The sequence below is a fragment of the Pyxicephalus adspersus genome, chromosome 6 (assembly GCF_032062135.1).
Source record: "Pyxicephalus adspersus chromosome 6, UCB_Pads_2.0, whole genome shotgun sequence".
In the NCBI taxonomy this organism is placed as follows: Eukaryota; Metazoa; Chordata; class Amphibia; order Anura; family Pyxicephalidae; genus Pyxicephalus; species Pyxicephalus adspersus.
The window spans coordinates 84,127,392-84,148,415 of record NC_092863.1 but is presented as its reverse complement, the minus strand read 5'-3'; the positions used below and the strand labels follow the sequence as shown (position 1 = coordinate 84,148,415).

The 21,024-nt window shown below is 37.9% G+C and overlaps 1 protein-coding gene across 2 annotated transcripts in view; it reads left to right on the top strand.

The window, feature by feature from the left end:
* RAB3C (RAB3C, member RAS oncogene family) overlaps positions 1-20,759 on the top strand; it is an 86,683-nt gene extending 65,924 nt beyond the window's left edge. For both annotated transcript variants that reach the window (XM_072416399.1, XM_072416398.1), the window contains exons 3-5: positions 3,077-3,195; positions 9,105-9,229; positions 11,823-20,759. In XM_072416399.1, coding sequence (XP_072272500.1) covers positions 3,077-3,195; positions 9,105-9,229; positions 11,823-12,010 — 432 coding nt within the window. In that variant the 3' untranslated portion in view covers positions 12,011-20,759. The remainder of the gene's footprint in view (positions 1-3,076; positions 3,196-9,104; positions 9,230-11,822) is intronic.
* The last annotated feature ends 265 nt before the right edge of the window (positions 20,760-21,024 follow it).

The window sequence follows — 21,024 nt, the reverse complement described above, 5'->3', positions numbered from 1 at the left end:
TTACTTTTTTACGAACGATTTTTTGCCCAATCGATCGTTCGTCGTTCGATTGGAACGATAAAAATTGGAAGTGTGTACGCACCTTAACTCTTCCAGAAAGATTGAATTTCGGATCCCCTGCTGTGCTACGTGGTTCATTTCATTGGCCCTTCCAATACTACTCTGACCTGTAGTAAAGTATCAGCCAGCAAGAGAGACCAAAGTGCGTAGTGGGGTACCAATAACTTAACACCACAAAAAAATATTAGATTTTTCAAATGTAAAAATGTCCGTTGGTTCAGACAGACAGCCCTTTGTTTTAGACTCACACTAAGCTAGATATGATGTAGTGTTGTCTGTTGTCCTCGATGGCAAGCTTGTTACGCACTTTAATTGAGTACACAGCACCATCTAGAGGCATGATTGAGTAAAAACCAAGATTCTTTTTTTAAAGACATATTGAGGGAGAAAAATTCTTGATTTACACTTGAATACATATGATAATAGTCCAAAGTGATAGCACAGCACATACAGAACACAGTCATGCACTTTGGATTCATTCACAACCAATCCAGGAGAATTGTATGATAATGATCTGTTCTGTATGATAACCTCTATTCTGCAATACCCTATTTCCTCAGAAGAAGAAGAACCACTTCCCCTGTCTACCAATAACTTAACACCACTAAAAATGTTAGATTTTTCAAATGTAAAAATGTCCGTTGGTTCAGACAGACAGCCCTTTGTTTTAGACTCACATTAAGCTAGATATGATGTAGTGTTGTCTGTTGTCCTCGATGGCAAGCTTGTTACACACTTTAATTGAGTACACAGCACCATCTAGAGGCATGATCGAGTAAAAACCAAGATTCTTTTTTTAAAGGCATATTGAGGGAGAAAAATTCTTGATTTACACTTGAATACATATGATAATAGTCCAAAGTGATAGCACAGCACATACAGAACACAGTCATGCACTTTGGATTCATTCACAACCAATCCAGGAGAATTGTATGATAATGATCTGTTCTGTATGATAACCTCTATTCTGCAATACCCTTATTCCTCAGAAGAAGAACAACCACTTCCCCTGTCTATCCACTTTGTCCCCAAACACCATTAACTTGTTTAATGAACAATATGACAGAGAGTGAAGTATCAGAGCGAAGAGCCAGGTTGTAATAACATCTTTTTCTACTCTGATCATTAAAAAATTATGTAAATAAACTTGTAGTTAGGGCTGTTGCAGGCCATATTTAATAAAACCTGATTTTAAACAGATGGGATATGTGAATTGACTGGATGACAGCTCTGTAAAAGACTGTAGCCCCCAGACCTGTGTTTGCTCATGTTCTCATGGACGCCACTGTCTAAATGTTACATCAATGCCTTTAATCTCCAGGAGCCATTTGGTTTGACTGACAGCTACATACAAAAGATGAACACGCTCACCTGCTCTATTGTGTTATGAGGATGTGCCTGTTGAGTGTATGGTTTGTTCTGTAAACATGCAAATAAAGAGATATTGGAGGTGGGTGTGCAATGAATACATCAAGTGGTATATTAGTAACATATATAGAACACACTGGAATATAAAGTGTTACTGAGTAAGAGCATTAGTCATGGTGGATCAGGAAAACTGAGAACACTTCATAATGTCATAAATATGAATTGTCATGATATGTCATTAGTATTTGCTGCATATGAATTTCCTGAAATCTTTGCTCATTGTTAAAATAGAATTCAAAACAGAGTTTATTGTCATTAGATTAGGCCCCTTTCACACTTGTAGTAAACCGCAGCGCTCTACCGCATGCTGAACCACGCTCCCAACCAATCCCATTCAGCTGTATGCTTTTGCATTGCATTTGCAGTTAGGTTACAGCATGGTTCCTGGAAGACACTTGTTGCTTCTGTTGGCTGGTTTTCTCCTCTAAAGGAAAAAACTACACCACCACCACAAATGAAAGCGCATTACATGAAAACACCAATGGTGCTGTTCAGTCATAGCAGCACCCGGGAGCTGCTAACTATGTGGTTTTTCACTGCAAGTCTGCACATGTGGCTTTGGACCAAGCTAAACAGCACGGCTACGGTGTAATTTCTATTTTTCTGGTGAATTAGGTAAAAAAGTAAACAAAGGAAAATGGTACCTTCCTCTGCCATGAGATACAAGCTCCAAACAAGCTGCTACCTCCAAGGCTGGAGGATCACAAAAGTTTGGGCACCCCATCATACTGTGGTCAGTCCTTCAGCAGTGAACAGGTGTTTCAAGAACTTCACCCTAAAATCAGAGCCCAAATACTTCCCCTGTCCCTGGAGAAGATGTTGGTAATAAGGGGAGCATAGAGACAGATAAGTTGCAGCCCCTTTGGTCCATAACAGTGTCTCTAATGCTTTGTAAAGTAAAAAAAATAAAAACACAACAAAATGGAGTTAGTAAAATAAAATACACACATAGATGGTTAAAAAAAATTCAATAATATAGAACAGAAATTCATTGCCATAATAATTAGGGGTTTTATGGTATGCTAAAAAAATAAAATTTTTCATTAGCTTCCTTGGCTTACTGCAGGTTGCATATACTTGTTTAATACCTAGGGCAATATCTATCTATATATAATAACTGAAGAATGGGAATTTTAAACAAAGTTATGATTCTTTAATGTCTGAGCTTGTCTCTGTTAGAGAATAAAAAACGAGCAAAAATATGAATTTGTTTGTGTAAATACCCTGCTAAACAATGGTTTATGTACATGTGGGCAGCATGGTGGGTCAGTGGTTAGCACTCTGGCCTTTGCAGCGCTAGGTCCTAGGACTCTATTTGCATGGAGTTTGGAAGTTCTCCCCGTGTCTGCGTGGGTTTCCTCCAGGTACTCCGGCTTCCTCCCAAAACCATGCAGTTAGGTTATATGGCTTCCCCCTAAAGTGACCTTAGATTACATTAATGACATATTGTAGGGACATTGGATTGTGAGCTCTTTGAAGGACAGTTAGTGACACAACTATGGATGTAATATGATGGCACTATATAAATATTGTGTAATAATGTAAACTGATGTGGGAAATAATGCAGAATTTGTTCTTATTTTTTTAGGATACAGCGGGACAGGAGAGATATCGCACCATTACAACAGCATATTACCGAGGAGCAATGGGGTTTATCCTAATGTATGACATCACCAATGAAGAATCATTCACTGCAGTACAGGACTGGTAAGATAATAAAGCCCATCTCCAAATATATTTATGCTGGCTTCTTTCATATCTTGCCTTGTATATTATACAAATGGGGTCCTACTCCCCCCCTCCTCTTAGATTGTAAGCTCTTCTGGGCAGGGTTCACTCCTCCTCTCTCCTACTTTTCACACCTGATCTGACTCAACTGCAGAATCCATAGGTGAGAGGACATGAGCTGTAATGCAGTATGCAAGCACAGTCAGTCAATGAAACATGAAAGTTTCATTTCTTTTGTATGTATTCACTGTTTGTATTTCCTTATGAACATAATTGCTATTTAAACTTGCCTTGTCCTGTTTTGGTTTATTTGAGCTATAAGTCCTGGGTTTAAGCACTTACCGCTAAATAAATGAGAGAGGCCACTCAACCCTGTAACTATCACTTCTAGACAGCTTACTCTTGTAAAGGAAGTTAAAAAAATGTCTCCAGTTGAAGGGCCCATTTAGACTTTAGCATTCGTGTTAAAATGTTCTTACAACTCATGGTAACCCACCTGCCCTATGTGCAGTACATTGCAATGTCAATCATTGTAAATGGCATTCTAACTCATTGTACAAAGGAGCACAACACACCTACCATGTACTGTGGTGCACTTAATTTCCAATAAATGTAGTTTCCTTCATCCATTGTTGTGTGTTGGAAGCCCATTTATAATGAAGGGGCTGCCTTAAAGCAATGCACCCCAATGCGTGCCATGTACAATGTATGTCCAAAAGCTTTTAAAGGGCCCTGAAAGAGGAACAGAACACAGAGCATGAAGACAGAGCACAGATGAATTTCATGTGTCATTGTGTGCATTCACTTTGTATGGGCCCTGATGCAAACACGAGAGAGGGGAGACACTAAGCAGAATGAAAACTAAATATTTCTGTGGGTAGAAGGAAAAAGTAAAGGGCATCCCATCACGTTCCTCCGGGGAAGGATGTAGAGTCAAGGGCTGATGGAGGAGACGAGGTGACATGAATGTGGACAGAGGGAAGGGTAACTTATTAACTTTTTCTACAGTTTGGAAGATAAAATATACATTATAACTACATAACTAGTTATCTACTGTAAGTGGCAGCCTGAGCCCTGTCCAGCTTTAGAATCCCCTACACCACCTATAAATACAATAAGGGCAGGATCAGACCTGCCAGGAAGCTCCCGGCGGCTGGCACCTTGCTATCCACTTGCACTGCACCACTAGTTCTTTAAGAACCATTGTCTGCACGAGTTGGTGGCAGTAAGCAGTACTGTACTGCTTACTCCTGCCCCTATTCATTCTTAATGGGGGCTGCTGCAGGGAAAAGCTACTTGTAGCCCCGAGACAGCAAATCATTGGCATGAGGAAGCCGTAACCACACCACAACCTCACTGCCAGTGTGAATATAGCCTGAGGATGAACCCTTTTTATTTTCCTCCAGTTCATTTTTGTACCTAAACAACCATATCTCAAAGCGCAGAATTGGACTTGGGGGGTCCCTATGCTCCCTAATCATTTTCTTGTGTTGCTGAATGTTGCTTATTTATTTATTCATTCTCACAGGGTAACATTTTTGCATCTTCTAAAATATTAGAATACTTTGCTTTATTACTGTTGGAATATAAACTATGGTGTATTTATACAGAGTGAATAAGAAAAGGGATTTCTAGTCCAGGCCTTTTGAAAGGACAACCAGCTGATCTAATACTTGTAACAGAAAGTAAATGCATAGGTCAGTGTTCTGCATCTTCTTCCATGATGATATTGGGAGAGACAGTTTCCATGGGAACCCGGGCTTGAATCTACAAAATATCTGATGTGTACTTTGTGCAGATCTGTCTCCCATCCTAACTCAGTCATCACATAACACACTCAGTGCTGGTAAATATGTTTCTGTACACTACGGAATATGGTGTAAATACAGTACAACTGCCTATTCAACTTTTTTTGCTTTAGAGAACAAAAAAAAAATTGGCTTCGCCTTCAATCTGTCCCCTACAACAATTCTTTTTTTAGTAGTTATCACCAGTTTCCCAGATTGACCAACACCGAGCCCAGGGGGCCATGGATATGTTTGCTGGGGAGACATCACTATACAAACTGGGCTCAGAGTGCTAAAAAACACATTGGGATTGCTTTAGATAAATTATTCAGGTTGCACACTTAATAAAGTGAATTATCACCTTACAAGGAATATTTCACTTTCTCAATGTCATGAAAATTGACTTTGCAAAGAATACCTAATCACTAGCAAGGAAATCTAATAATATTAAAAAAAAACAGCTTATCTCCCCTTGCATATTTTTGGATATCAGATGTCAGCAGAGCATCATCCCCACCCCTGAGCCCAGTGAGATGCCCACTGCAAGGGATTTTTTTTAAGTGAACAGCCTATATGCCCTTAATAGATCAATCCTATAATGTCTCTCACACGTCAAAAGGTGACTTTTGATTATTTAAATTCACCATGGCTCGTAGTTGACACCCACAGCATTGTCAGGATTGTGGGTTATACTCACAGACTTTTTTTATAAGAGGCTTTTTTATTATTTGTTGCCATCTGTCTTCTGTTGGGGGGATTTTTCTGATCCTGGAAATACTTCTACAAGGTGGGTCAAAATTTTGCCCCTACCGCCTGTTCTCATGTCATCTGTAAAGTTTTGGATTTCTAATCACTCCATACTTTAAGGAAAATAGTCACCAGGACTATTGCAGGGCCAATATTCCAAAGCTTGATTGACAGCCCCTCGGCATTCCATATTTCCCCATCCACCAAAAAGGCCACCTGTTGACCCCAAAAAATGCTGTTAACCCAAAAAAAAAAGGTAATGTATAGGCCGTAGTTATACCTGGGCCTGGCATGCCAATTTCAAGGTGGGTTATGGTAGTGAGAACCAACTAAAACAACAAACTGGTTTTCATTTTTTCCCGTATGGGGCAAGAGGGGTCTTTGGGAAGACAAGCACCTAAACCTACACAGTTAAAGTTACACTTTCATTAGATCTAGGCAAATCTAAGACAAAGGCAACGGTTTCAGGGATACTTGTCCTTTGAAAAGTTCAAATCTGTTTCTTATTCTTTTTTGTTTATTAAGCCAATAGAGATCTTTAATATCATATGTAGTATAGTATTAAGTATTAAGATGATAAATAATATATATACAGTATTATAGTGGAAGATCACAAGGGTTCTTCTGGTTGTATAAATGCTGCATTAGATGATGGATATCATTCTCCCTTTCCTCTCTTCCTAAAAAAAGTATAAAAAGACCCAGACAGAGGCAAAAGAAAAAAGAGGATAAATCACAGACAAAACACTTTTGATAAATGAATCCTGCCAGGCAATTCAGAAAACAGATATAAGTTGCGGCTTTGTACAAGGAGAATTGCTTATAAATTCCTGACAAGCTTTTAGGATTGGACAAAGAGAGATATAAGAAAACAATGAAAAAGTGCTGCTATTAAAGAGCATAAACTGTGCTGAGAAGTGTCTGCATTGCCTGATATTCTCCACCAGCAATAACAAGCTATTTGCATTACAGAATTGTCCAAATAATTTGTCATTTTAAATTCTGAGGTTTACTTAAATAGCTTTCATTTTAAGACACTCATCCAGGCAAATGATGTGATTCTTCTCAAAACTGAGAGGCCCTTATGTCTGATTTCCTATTTATAATTAGTGAGCACTGACGAGCAGCCATTGTGTAGCTCTGAGTCTGGGGAAAGAGCTTGTCCTGCCATGAATCTCTACTCTACGATTTTGCTGCCCCATTATCCATTAGTGTCTAAGAGATAGACAGTTTTATGTCAGCTAAGGAGGACATTTGTTATCGTAAATGTTACCAGGTAAGAAATGTTTGAAGAAATAATTGGGTTCCGGTACGCGGTGGGGTATCATAAAGAAGGATCCCCACATGAAAACTGACCATTAGAAGACACTGTATCTGCAGGAGGCATCTGGATAAATCAAGAAGAAGACTTTTATCAAAAAAAAGTATCATAACTTTGAAACCCAAAATGATGCTTGGATTTAAAAGCCCACTCAATTCCTTAGTGAGACCTTTTCCGAGTGGGCACTAGTGGGTAAAAATAATTGCCAGTTTCCTTTAAAGGTCCAATGGTTATAGGATAAGTCCACTGGGAGATGTTCAAATCCTCATGTTTTGGTTATTCCACATTATGAAGAATGTATGAAAGATGGATGTCTTCTAATTTAGCTTTTTATTTGATTGGATACAGGAGTTGCATGGAACCGTGCGGTTTAATGGGGATAGCATTTCAGCTTCCAGCAAAGTTGACCATTAGGCTATGTTCAGATTGTTGTGGTGTGGTTACTTCTTACGCATGCCAGCAAACTGCTCCGGGGGAGATGCTACATGTATTGTCTACCCCCATTAACCCAATAGAGAATAAATCAGAGATTAACTGCTGCTCACACCTATAATGCCTCACCCCCGTCCTCCCCTTTCCCCTAGTAATTGAACAGAATGGTGCCCAATTTTGTGGTGACTGGATCATGAAAGATTGATTCCAATGACAAATCTCTATTGTCCATCGGACATCCATACGAGGCTTTAGACTCGACAGGAGCATCACATCCAATTCTTGTGATAGTTAAACCAAAGTAGACCCTTATATTCTTTTCATTTTTCTTTATCTCTACAGCCATTTACCAGCAAAATGGTAAATCATTCACTTCAGTGAACCACATAATAAAAATCGTTTGAGCCGCAATATGTTGTCTTGTAATCATTTTGAGAACGGACAAATGGAGTTTTTGTCAGAGCTGCCACCATTAGTATTTATGGAAGCTGAACCCGAACATTTTTTATCTTTTTATATATGAGGGTGGTGTGGGAGTACACAAAGAAAAGGTCTCAAAAAGTTATATTTGGTATAGCTTGTAAAACATTTTTCACAGTTTTAGGAGCTATTTATTAGACATCGCCAATATAACACCATATGTTCTGCTCAGTCATTTACAACTTCGCAACAATACAGAATGTTCAGAGGTGGAAACAACACAAGTGCAGCCAAGATGCAGCACCTCTACTCCCGCTGCTTGTCATTGTCCAAGGATAAAATAATAGCAGGAACATTAAAGCCTATCATTTAATTACACTTTTCTCAGTGGGGGAAATGATTAACATTTATAGGATTTTTTTCCTTGTGGTGAATATGTAATAACGGTTTCACACTGTGCAATGCAATTATTCATAGTGTGGTTTACAAACACAGTGACAGTTACACAACCTCCTGTGTAAGCCTACCTTGTTCCTGGCTCATACAGAATTCTGTTTGGTACCCTTGTCATGTTGTCATTATAGTTATTTTGTCTGTTTGTAAGATTTCAAAAGAAAAAAAAACCCTACACAGCTGCAACATCTTCAACATTAAAAATGTATATACATAGCTTACAAAAAAACCCAAAGAACATTAGGAACTGCTTTAATTTGCAGTAATCCACTCTTAAACATCTCCAAAATTACACTATACTCAGGTCAATATGAGCTTAAGCTAAATAAGCTAGAAAGATGACTTATCCCATATTTGACAGCTCAGCCAGCATGTGCTATGCTCATTGGTTAGTGCTTTCTAAATCCGTTATAATTTGCCTGTTTTTTTTTTGTTTTATGTTTTTTCAATTTTTTGTATTCAGCTTTGGATAGTTTTTAGTTATGTTTTGCAAAACTTTATTAAAATTACGTAAAGTAGGAAATGAAGACCTAAGCAAATGTAAAGTTGCACTTAGTATACGTGAAGCCTATAGGTTAACATGGTTTTTTCTTGTACAGAATGTGTTTTTCACAGGGTTTTACTTTGCTGTATTCTAGTTATTCATGCAGGGTCCCAGATAACCATAAATGTTTATATTCCATTTTTGCTTTCAATAATACTCATCAACAGTTTACTTCTTATTTCAGGTCAACGCAAATTAAAACATATTCATGGGACAATGCCCAAGTAATACTGGTTGGTAATAAATGTGACATGGAGGATGAGCGAGTAATTTCTGCGGAAAGGGGAAAACATCTTGCGGAACAATTGGGTGAGTAGTCAAGAGAAAATAGATAGAAAACACCTTAGACATATATAGGTTTATATGTACCACATTCCTATATGGAAACAAATGATAGACAGAGGATCTAGATCTCTCTTTGGAGAAGAACCTCCAAAGGGAAATAGACAAGAATCTTCTACCACTGTGGGAGATGTTTATAGGTTGAACCACCAAGGGTCAACAAATTGACTAAACTAGTAGGTCTATGTTCAATCAATTCGTTCACCCTTGGTAGGTAAACCTATGAACACCTCCCATAGTGGTAGAAGATTCTTGTCTGTTGGCCCATATGGCCCTTTCTATCAATTTTATTTTATAAATATATGATTTTTTTTCTTTGTGTTTTTTGTCTTGAATGTTTTAACCAATTATTTGTAAATAAAGTTGTTTTTATAAAATGTTTTTGCTCAAAGTACCTTAAAAATGAGTAGTATTACATACCTTCCAACTGTTCCCCCACTCGTAATTCACTAAGTAGTAAAAGTTGTGTCAAAAAAAAGAAAGTAAATAGCATTGGTTTATAACTGGCAAACATTTTTAAAGGTGACAACATGGTTTGGTTAATATGAATAGGGCAATCTAAACAGTGCAGTTGCCATAAGCTATAAACACACAATAGATGATTTTTACCAAAGATGATTTGTCCTTGGTCATTGTGGGCAAAATGTAGTGTGTGTGCAGCAGTCTCCCTATGTTGTTTCAAAGAGAAGTAATTGGTCCTTTGCAATGTAATGCATTGTAAAATACAGGGTGTTCCAAAAGTCACTATACACTTTTAATGAATTCCTAAAAATTACACAAGAAACTGAGTTTATTCATATTTTTAGCAATCAACCAAGGAGTCGTTGCAGTTTTAGTTTCTACGATTGCCATCACTTTCAAACACCTTGAAGATTAGTTGTATACCTCCACATGAGCATCTCCATTTTCGACAACTTTCAACCACCTTTGAACGCAAGTCTCTCTGATTTTGATATAGCCCCACAAAAAAAAGTGTTTGATTTTCCCCAGATTTGACAGTTGTGTTGGTTGACCCGACCAGAGATGAAAGATAGACTCGTTGTTAAACCTGTTGGTAATGGTAGAGCTCTATCACTCTCCGAAGCATCCCCTAAATCAAGCTTTTGTTGATGCTAAGTTCCAGTGCAACCCTACAGATGGACTTTCCCTGGCTTTGTGTGAACGCCTGCTCCAGGAGTTTAGTGTTTTCATTGGTGGTGGTAGTAGCAGGCCTTCCACTGCGTGGTTTGTCAAGAACAGATCCTGTTTTGAGAAACTTGCCACGGATAGTAATAATATTGGTATTAATAGTAGTAATAAATTCTGTTACGCGTTGGAGCAGTGTGACAGCCATACTCACACTGAACTGAAGTGGGGAACTAAAACTTCTTGCCAAGTGGCAATTGTAACCCTGCTGCAATGTCCATTGGCAAGCCATGGTTAAGGGGATGATACGCTAACAAAAACTGCAGAACCTACTTTGTCATATACTGATGGCCTCAAGTTTTCCTGAATGATACCTAGAACTAAATAGAAAAAAGGAAGTGACTTTTGGGACACTCTGTATTGTCAAAGTAAGCCAGCACCTTGTGTTAAATGCAACAATACTTTGGATGGGGGGGAGACAAATCGTCGAATTGCGTTGGGAAACAAGACAACCAGTTATCATCATTTATACATTTTGATATATTTGTCCACACTCCCCCAAAGGGGATTAGGTACCACTTAATATACAGGCATACCCTCTGTATAGTACAGGCGGATCTATTACCCCTTACTTAGGGGTAACAATCGTATAAGATTGCTTACAGGGAATAACTGATTGTATGCTATTGTTGATGGCCACACACATGGTATTGACACTGTGTTGACATATTATATATCTCTCTGTATGTTATAGTATTTTAACATTCAATACAAAACTTGAATAAGCCTTAAAACACCTGCTTCTTCCTTATTCCACATCCTTCCCCCTTTTTTTAATCTCCCCCCTATCCAAAGGATTGCTCCCTATGATGTTTAGTGATCAGATCAGATCATCAAAGGACCGAGTAGGTAGTAGCAGATCATTGTCATGTTCCATAGAGGAGGAAGCAGCAGGGTGCCTACTGCTCATCCTACCCATAAAACTGAACAGTGCTTTGTGTACAGCACATGTTCATGCTACGGAGGTAGGGACATTAGATTGTGAGCCCCTTTGAGGCACAGCTAGTGACATGACTATGGACTTTGTACAGCGCTACGTAATATATTGTGGTATATAAACACTGTGTAATAATAATAATAATGTCACTGGAAAGGATCAAGAAAGCTTCCAGCAATAGAAGCATATCATTCGTACACAGCTTTAGAAATAATATTGACAGGCAATTTGTTATGAACTACCTGGATTTCCATCATCCTTTTACAGTTGTCTGGTGAATAACTGTACCATGCCCTGTCTATTGTTCAGCGCCACAGAAGATATTGGAGATATATAATTTAACTGGGATACAGACTAACAGGGAAACAGACCAACAGGGGTTTTAACACTATTAGAAAAAAATAACCTTCAAATATACTTCTGTCATTCTCCTTTCAGGTTTTGAGTTTTTTGAAACCAGTGCCAAAGATAACATCAATGTCAAGCAGACGTTTGAGAGGCTGGTGGACATCATCTGCGACAAAATGTCAGAGAACTTAGAAACGGATCCCGCCATCACAGCTGCCAAGCAAAGCACAAGACTGACAGACAAGCCGCCTCCACAGCAGCCCAACTGTGCCTGTTAGTAGTACCACCCAGGTGTCTTCGATGTGTTCTATTGCCAACAAGTATTTAAAAAAAAGAAAAAAAAAAAAAAGGTCTATACCAGGCATGGGCAACCTGCTGGCCTCCAGATGTTTCTGAGCTACAAACCCCAGCATGGCCTACCATCCAGCCACTGGCAGGGTATGCTGGATATTTTAGCTCCTCATAGCTGGAGGAGGCAGGCAGCCTAACCCTAGTCTATATGCTTTTCATTTTTCCTGTCCATATATTTGTCTGGAAAGAAAAGAATTTGCTCTTTTTTGTACGGTCAGCTGATGAATGGTGGCATGGAGGCTCAGACCTTACAATAAATGTTTTCTGCTGTTTGCAAGTTAAAATGGCTTTGTATGCTCTGATAATGTGTATGTTCCTAATTCCTCCTACCAAGTGAAATATGCTCTTTTCTGAGAACGTTCATTTCCAAGGTAATGAATGAATAGCTTTTCTGTATAGTAAAAGATCTAAAAAAAAGTGGTGTAAGAAGATTGAAAATATTCTCAATTCATTGCTAAGGGTTAACATTATGATTCATTCAACTGTTTAGAGTATGTTTTGTTATGTTTACACAGCTCTCCATATTGGTATATTGAGGATGTCACCCTGCTACATTTGCTGTATACAACATCACAATCCCTACAGAATTGCTCCAGAGGTTAGGGCTGACACTGAGTCTATGGAGGAAAGGAAACCCCACAGAAGGCTGGAGTGGGATCTGATTACCCCCACTATGTTCATTTCATGGCAGCTTCTTCTAGAGTTCACTTCAGCTGCACTGCACTATTTTACTGTGTTATAACCAGTAAAAACTATTTTGAGTTTTTTTCCATTTTCTGGCATTATAAAGACACTCAAGGTAGAAACAAGTTTGTGTGTTCATCCTTTTACCCCATCCCATTAATAAGAAAGAATAACCAATTTCTTTCTCAAATAAATGAGATCATAAATACTCCCAAAATCCAAATTTGTTCCATATATATTCCAAGGGCTTTGATTTGATGCTGCACAGTGTTTTCAGATCTGAACTATTGCAGGGTTTTCTGTACCTTTCAAGAAATACTTTTTATTCTGTGGATTAGCTAAAGCTGCTGTGTTTGTAGACAGGGTAAGAGATTTGGGTTTTAAGTGAAGGATCAACAACACTAGGGATCTGATGATGATTGTCCAAAGCAGAATAAAATAAAATGGGACCCTTTTGTTGTGATATGTAAAAATACAATTCTCATTAGGCATTTTATTTGATCTGCACAGTTTAATCCATTTGGGCAGCTATATATATGTGAATAAATCGGAATGAACCAGATAAATGAACAAATGGTAAACCAGACTAGATGGAATATATTGTGAACTGAATGGAGTGATCATCATTAACATTTTGTTGTTTATGTAACTTCACATACAAATGTCCAATAGGTCCCAGCCAGTTCATGTTGTGTAAACTGTGTAAAAATGATAAATGCCATAAATAATCATCGGTTACTGTATATAGGTGGTAAAGGACAATAATCACAAGACATAGTGGTCACACTAAGTAGTCTTTGTGGAGCTGAATGTTCCACAAACAAAAGGGGTAAAGCTGAAATTAGAAAAGAACACAACTGGAAGAAATTCACAGTTCTGTTTACTTAAATATTTGCCTGTGACCTATCCACAGTGCAGACAGCCTGTATGTTTTTTCTATTTATTTTTTTTGTGGTGGTGGTGGTCGGGACTTAGCAAACATCAAATTAGTAGTAGAGATAGTAGTAAAGAGAAGACACAATTTACTACCTTTTAAGAATAACATGCTGCATTCTCTGAATTACTGGACTAGAACACAATTTGGCTCTTTGCCATTCTGAAGTCAAGCTAAAGCTTTTAAACCCTAAAATACTGGTTTGTCCTATGAATGGCTGCACCAAATGTATGTAGACATGGCATACACTGTATATTAAAAAAATAAATAATTGGTGTAATTATTTAAATGTACAGTGGGATGAGGTCCAATTCCAGACTAGGTGCCTGAGTAGGTCAAATGAAGACCACAATTACACACTTTGCAGCACTTTGTAGCATAATTGTGAGCTGTTAAAGTGTAAATGAAACATACAACTTATACTGTTGCAAAGCCAAGAGATAATAATTACAAAGTGGTTGTCTAGCTCATTTATAAACTAATTTATTATCCTTTTTGAACCATTGATAATTAAAAAAATGTTCCTTTTTTTAATAATTAATTGATTAATTGATAATTAAAAAAATGTTCATTTTTTTAAGTAGTTGAAAAAAATATTCATCAAGGTCATAATGTTTATTCTATACCAGCCATTGTTCATTGCTTTAATGTCCTAATGCTAGCTATTTACTTTGTTGAGAAGTGCATGTACTATCACATTACAAATATCAGTCTACAAGCAGGCACATGGAGAGAGGGGTGCCTAATTATTATGGTAGCAGAGGAAGGGAGGACAGATTTTAGCTGGGAAATATCAATGATGGCCAAAAAAATTGTTCCTCAAAACTAGCTGACCAGGATATATCTAATACAACATACAGACTTAGAAGTGTTATCCCAAACATGAATGCCCTCTTATGTCACATCTAAAATTGCTCATGCATTGGTCAATGTAAAAGGGTGGTCAACAATACCAAATGGGTCCCCAAAGATGAGTCCCGCATTTTAGGCACATAGCAGCTACCTTCACTGGTCTGCACATCGGGCTACTTTTCCTCTTTAGAGCCCAGGTGCCCTCAATTCTGCTCAATATCAACTAAACAAACTGGCTGAATTTTCTGATCCTGTCACCTCTAAGCTCCTGACTCTTGCTTTTGGTTTGCCAATGTAATGGGAAGGTTTCATGGCCAATTGTAAAGCTTGGGTGGCAGAAAGGGGCAGAGCCAGGTCCATGACCTGGCACTAAAGATAAATACTGACCTAATTGCAAGGGTTCAGGTATGTTTTTTTCACTATGAGTTCCATTTCTATTTAAAGGCCAGCCAATCCTTGGTTGATGCAGCATGAAAGGAGGACCTAATCCTTCAATATGACCCCTTTCTTCTGTTTCCTGCTTACATACGTCTTGTACAAACATGATTGGAGGCTGAATCTGTAAAATTTGTTTAGTAATGATGCATGTCTTGCAGTGAAAAAAAAACTCCTGCTTGGTACATATGTGGTATACCACTGGCCATGTAACTTCTGTTGTGTAAGAAACATTCTAATTTGCTAAAGAGTTACCATAATATCTTTCCATTAAAAAAATGAGATTAAATAATAAATTGTTTTGCTGTGCCCCACTATTTATGGTATTGGTAGTAGACTTCTAATGGCCTCTACTATAAAATATAAAAAAAGGTCCAGGGATGGTTGGTGTGAGTGCACCTGGTAGTGGTAAAACAATATATCAAACTTACCTTACTGGTGCATGGTGGTGGTAGTAGACATGGTGGTGGTGGGGTAGGTGGCTTGGTATGAACTCTTTCAGTCCTACTTATGCAATTTCCACTATCTGTATTAGATGGTCAAATGTGTCCTACTAACCTGGACACATGCAGAAGAATAAAATGGGAAAACAAGCATGAATATTGTAAAAACCATGGTTTACATATAGACTGTTAAAATTCCATGCATACTCCCATCTTTTGTCCCCATCTTCTTATCCCCATTTGGCTAAAACCAAGAAAACCATGTTAATCTGCCCGTACATTCTATATTCTATCCAATCATATTGGGAATGGAGACAGGTTCCCAATTCTAAACCTTAAATATAGATGGGGGTTGGGATTGTTGCACCATCTTTGCAGAGCCCCATCTGAGATCAACAATATTCTTCTCTAGTTATTTGCTCAATTCTGCAGAAAAAACATGAAGAACAGATGGGGAGGGGAAACGGGGTAAAGACAAAAATCAATACAAGCCCTTAGCTTTCTGCTACTCATAGACCTGTGTGCTGTACAAATTTGTGCCACTGTGACCCTTTTGTGCATTGTTGTGCATTGTGTACTGTGCAAAATGTTGGTATGCTCAGTGTTGCATGAATTAATGTTTTCAATATACATACATATCTATATTTTTCTATTCTATGAAAAAAAACAACTCTCATCTGAGAGTCCTTGGGCCATGAAGTGCAATATTTGATGACCTCTGTGGTGTATATATTATTGTGTGAACGTGTACTTGATGTTTGTGTGCGTTGTTGAGTCTTTGTGGGTAATTCTGTGCATAGTAATTAATAAATACATTCTAAGTAATAGAGTTATATTTAGTAAAAAAGCGATGGAGTGAATTGACCTACAGTAGCCAATCAGCAGTATAGTTTAGTTAAGCTTACTTTTGTTGTTGGAAAGGAACATGAATGATCCTTTCCAACAACAAAACTCCAATGTGTGTATGGAGCTTAAGATTTCTGATGCATTCTTTTTGTGTTAATGCACATAACTCAAATCTTTGCCTAATGAAATAAAGGCTTTTGTGTCACACACTGGATAGAAAAATGGAAATTAGGATACGATTGCTTAGATTGAGCTATCTTAATAAACAAGCTGTTGTATTATTACTGTAAAATAATGCAGATTTCTTTTGTATTTGTGTTATACATATTTAAAAATTGTTGTATGGTCTCTCTGTAGTGAATGTTTGCAATATAATCCAGTATGTTATCTTTTTATTACAATGTACTTTCATCGGTCTATGGCAAAATAATTATTTTTCTTAAATTTAGCATATGAACCATCACTCATGTTTGACCAATCTAATGCTAGGTGTACATGAATCTGTGTATGTATGTATTTATGTATGTATGTTGTGAGTGTGTATTATTTTATACAAAGTAAGCCTTTGTGCTTGTAAAATATTAATTGTCTACGTTCAGTGATATATGCGCCAAAGTTTCTCCTCTTATAGGTGGCTGTTTCCTACTGTATATTTATGCAACCGTTCCTCAAAACTCTTGATAGTTGAAAGAAAAAGTGGCCAGTTCTTGCAGAATTCAGGTTTTCATCTCATCATTCCCTCCATAGGATTTACTCTGCTTTCATATTTCTCCTGCATGTTGATGGGAGAGCAGCCTTAACCAAGTTCAATAATTGCAAAGATACAAGCCGGAGTTAGGAACTTGAAACACATTTATAGGGTGATTAAAATTAGGATATCTATTGCCGCATAAAAGGTCATGATGGACTTAACTAACAGTGTCAGATGATAAGTGCGTACATGGGACACTGAAGAAAGTAATGTCTGCACTCAAGTGAAATGACAGCTCTGAGCTTTGATACATACATCACATAGCCGGTGCTTTACCCATTCTGACACCATCAGCATTCCAAAGAAAGTAATTGCGTCAAACAGTAGACCTATCAGATTCTGCTGAGCCACTGCTGAACAGCGGTGGATTAATTGAAACTTGGGTGCCGAGCTTTCAGGTCATGCCCCCCCCCCCCCCCCCAACTCGAATAATTGGAATATTCATTAGAGGCGGTATACACATGCATTTGTGTTTTGCATGACTTGTTTGTGAAACATATCTCAAAGGATAATGACATTGTTTTAGGTTAAATTGGATCAGCATTATAGCATTGCAGCAAGAAATAGCAGATAACACTGAATATATTTCCAGATACTGAAAGTGTGTTACTTAGTATGTACATTGGACATTGTTTAACAAAACTAAAGGTAAAAAATATCTGCCAATGTTAAACTCCAGTCTGGGACCCCAGGCAGCCACCCATTTTGCAAATATAACAATCCACCCCTATGCTCGAGTACATGCTATACCCATGTGGTTGGGGTTGGCATTTTGATTTCAATGTGAATTTGGATTTCTTTTTACAAAGCCAAAGTTAACATTACCAATAGATAGTTGTATGGATCATTTTGCTGCATCCTTCAACTGTATTAGGTTAACAGCAAATGGAGGATGGTCTTCTTGTCATGTTTGTGATGTAAAAGTTGAAGCGTGACTTTACTTCTATTTAAATACATAAAGAGTCTCCTTACGTTCTTCTAAAAAAACAAAAAACTAGAAAAGCATAGTTATACAGTCCTCAGATGCAGCATTTCCCATTCTTACTTTGCTTTAGTTTTGATTAGAAAACAAGATATGCACAACACCTGGCATATACAATGGCTAGAGGGCCATGTAGCACAGTAACATCCTTCCCCCTTCCTGGCTGATTAAAGTATTGGTAAACTTTAATTGTAATATACATATTATTCATTTACTGTCAGTGGAAGTGGTTTATCTGGCTGGGGAATTGCAATGTTTTAAGAGGGAAGTTCCTGAGGGTTGTAGAATTATTTTTATATGATTGGGCTTTGCTCATCAATTAAAGTCTGGTTTTAATTGGTGGAAGTCATTTAATCTAAAAATATTATTTTCAAAGTAAACCGCAAAAAGCACATACAATCACAAAAAGAGACTACATACTTCATGTTCCTGGAGGTGGTAACGAAATCCAGAGCTCTAGCACAGCAAAGGCTATATTACCTAACCCATAAGCAACTTTTTATTTTATTGTTATATATCCAAAGAAAGTATTTTACAATCTTTTAGTTATTTATGTCAGCCTAGAAGTTAAACTATCTTGTCCATCAGTGTCTAAAGTAAGTATATTCTGTCCTATAAACTTATGAGATTGCCCTCATTATCCTCCAGGAACTAAAGAATATTGGAGTATCCACTAGGGATGAGCCAGCAAAATTTGTAATTTCGATCTCGCGGCGAATCGGGCCTTTCTCGCTTACAGAACATGTAAGCGAGAACGGCCTTGTGATTCGCCATGAAGTCGTGTTCCCGCCGAATTTAGAGTTCATCTGAATTTGCCTGCAGTCACAGCTGACTGTAGGCACCCACGTGCCTCCAATAAGCTGTGACCGCAGGTTCCCACGGTCACTGGGCTGTACTTATCAATACAGCCCAGTGACCATGGGAACTGAACTCTCAATGGAGAATCTCCATTGAGAGTTCATCTGAGTTTGCCTGTGGTCACAGCTGATTGGAGGCACCCACGTGCCTACAATCTGCTGTGACCGCAGGTTCCCATGGTCACTGGGCTGTAACAGCCCAGGGACCGTGGGAACCTAAACCCTGGACTTCAATGGAATTCACAAAATCGGTTTGTCGAAATTTCGCAGACCCATCGGAAGTTCTGGGAAATTTTTGCGAGACTGTCAGAGGCATTCTTGCTCATCCCTAGTATTTACCCATATTGTAGTGAGTCTATATAACACTGAAGGAGGTTGTGTGCATGTTTAGATCTACTTTTAATTTTTAGTAATGATTTAGGGGCTGTTTGAATTAAAAAAATCATTAACATGTAAAAATATACGCTATAATCTAATGAATCTTATAATTAGGCATATCATTTTCCCTTGGCCTCCAAAACAGTATCGTGCAGTATGAATTTTATTGTAATTATTTAGCAGCCTCTGGGATCCACTTTGACAACTTTGTTAGGTTGGTGCTGTAAAGCTGAATTTCTGGTCAAATATATTTAACAACAAATCCATTCTGTGAGGGCTGGGATCCGCACACAGTTTTAGCATTTCTCTAACAAATATCACTTTATTCAGTAAAATATGGCTTACAAAGAGTCAGAAAATGTGCCAATGATGTCAATACATCAGGTAAGTGGTCATACTTGGAATCTTTGAATTGCAATGACATACAGTTTAGCCTTCATCGACATCACAGTAGATAATCCCATCCAGCCAGATTACTTGTTTTGCAATGGATAGTTTTATGTGCAATCATCACACCATATATCTGCCCTGTATATAAATCATTGTAGAGAATTGTCAAGGAATGTAGTTTGTGCACAAAAATAATTACAACATGCTGGGGTGATTCCTTAGCTTGCAAATACCCCCCTCAAGGCAGAATTTCAGTTCAAAATCCAACAATCACCATCATGGATCACAAGCTTTGGATATCTTTTTACAAATGTAATGCAAACCTCTAAACATAGCAACATGAAGGCTGCCATTGCTGACTTGTTTGTAAAGGGGCACATTTTTGAGCCATTGAGCCCAATGTATAAAGATCTCTTGGAGAGGATACACTTTCATCAGTTAAACTGGGTGATCCAGCAAACCTGGAATGGATTTGTATTTGCTAGCAAATGTTTTGAATCCTGGACCAGATCCACCACTAATGAAAGTGTATCATCTCCAGCTTTGGAGAGCTTTAATAAATCAGGCCCATTGTCTTTTTTACTGTAGGATATAGCAAGTCACTGACCTGGAATATGTTAAGAATTCTTAACTGCATGTATGCCTGTTTTAGGTCAGTGATGTAGTAGGATAAAGATATGGGTGACAACTCTCAACCAATAAATGGCAATTATAACTCCATCATCTTTAGCCCTTGCGGGTTTCCTTTTAGCAGTGTTCTTATGCAAAGTGAATGCAGCAGTCAAAGAGATGGGGTTTGCTCTAGGGGGTGCATGGAATATTTTATGGCTGGAGTTCAGACACTGCTTTTTCTATAGTACAGACTACCATAATTCCACCAACCTGCTGAAAGAACTGCTTATACCACAACCACTTATCTATGCTTCCGTGTTACTTTTACAGCTACTCCTGTCTTTGATTGGGAGATGCGAACTCTGCACCAGCTTTTGTTGAAGACTTGATTTCTGTAAATGCTGTGTACTAGGTTGTATATTACTGTTTGTGAATCATGTAAAGGAAAAACAAAGTTAAACAATGAGATTGTTTTTGAGCAGATATTACACAATAAAATATTATATTGATGATTTTGTACTTCCTGTGCTCATTTAAGGTTTATAGTAAACTATACTCTGTCCATACCATTTGGTGAACACTAACCCACTTTGTACCCAGACAGTATTAGCGTTTATAACAGATATGTAAGGTTCTCTCCCTGTGCTCAATGTAATCCCTGTACCCTTTTTAGATTTTCATCCCTCAAGACAATTATTAGTACAGGTGTTTATTGGTTTCATTGGTTTAAGATCCACCATTCAAAATGATTATCAAGCAGTGGTCCCCAACCTTTTG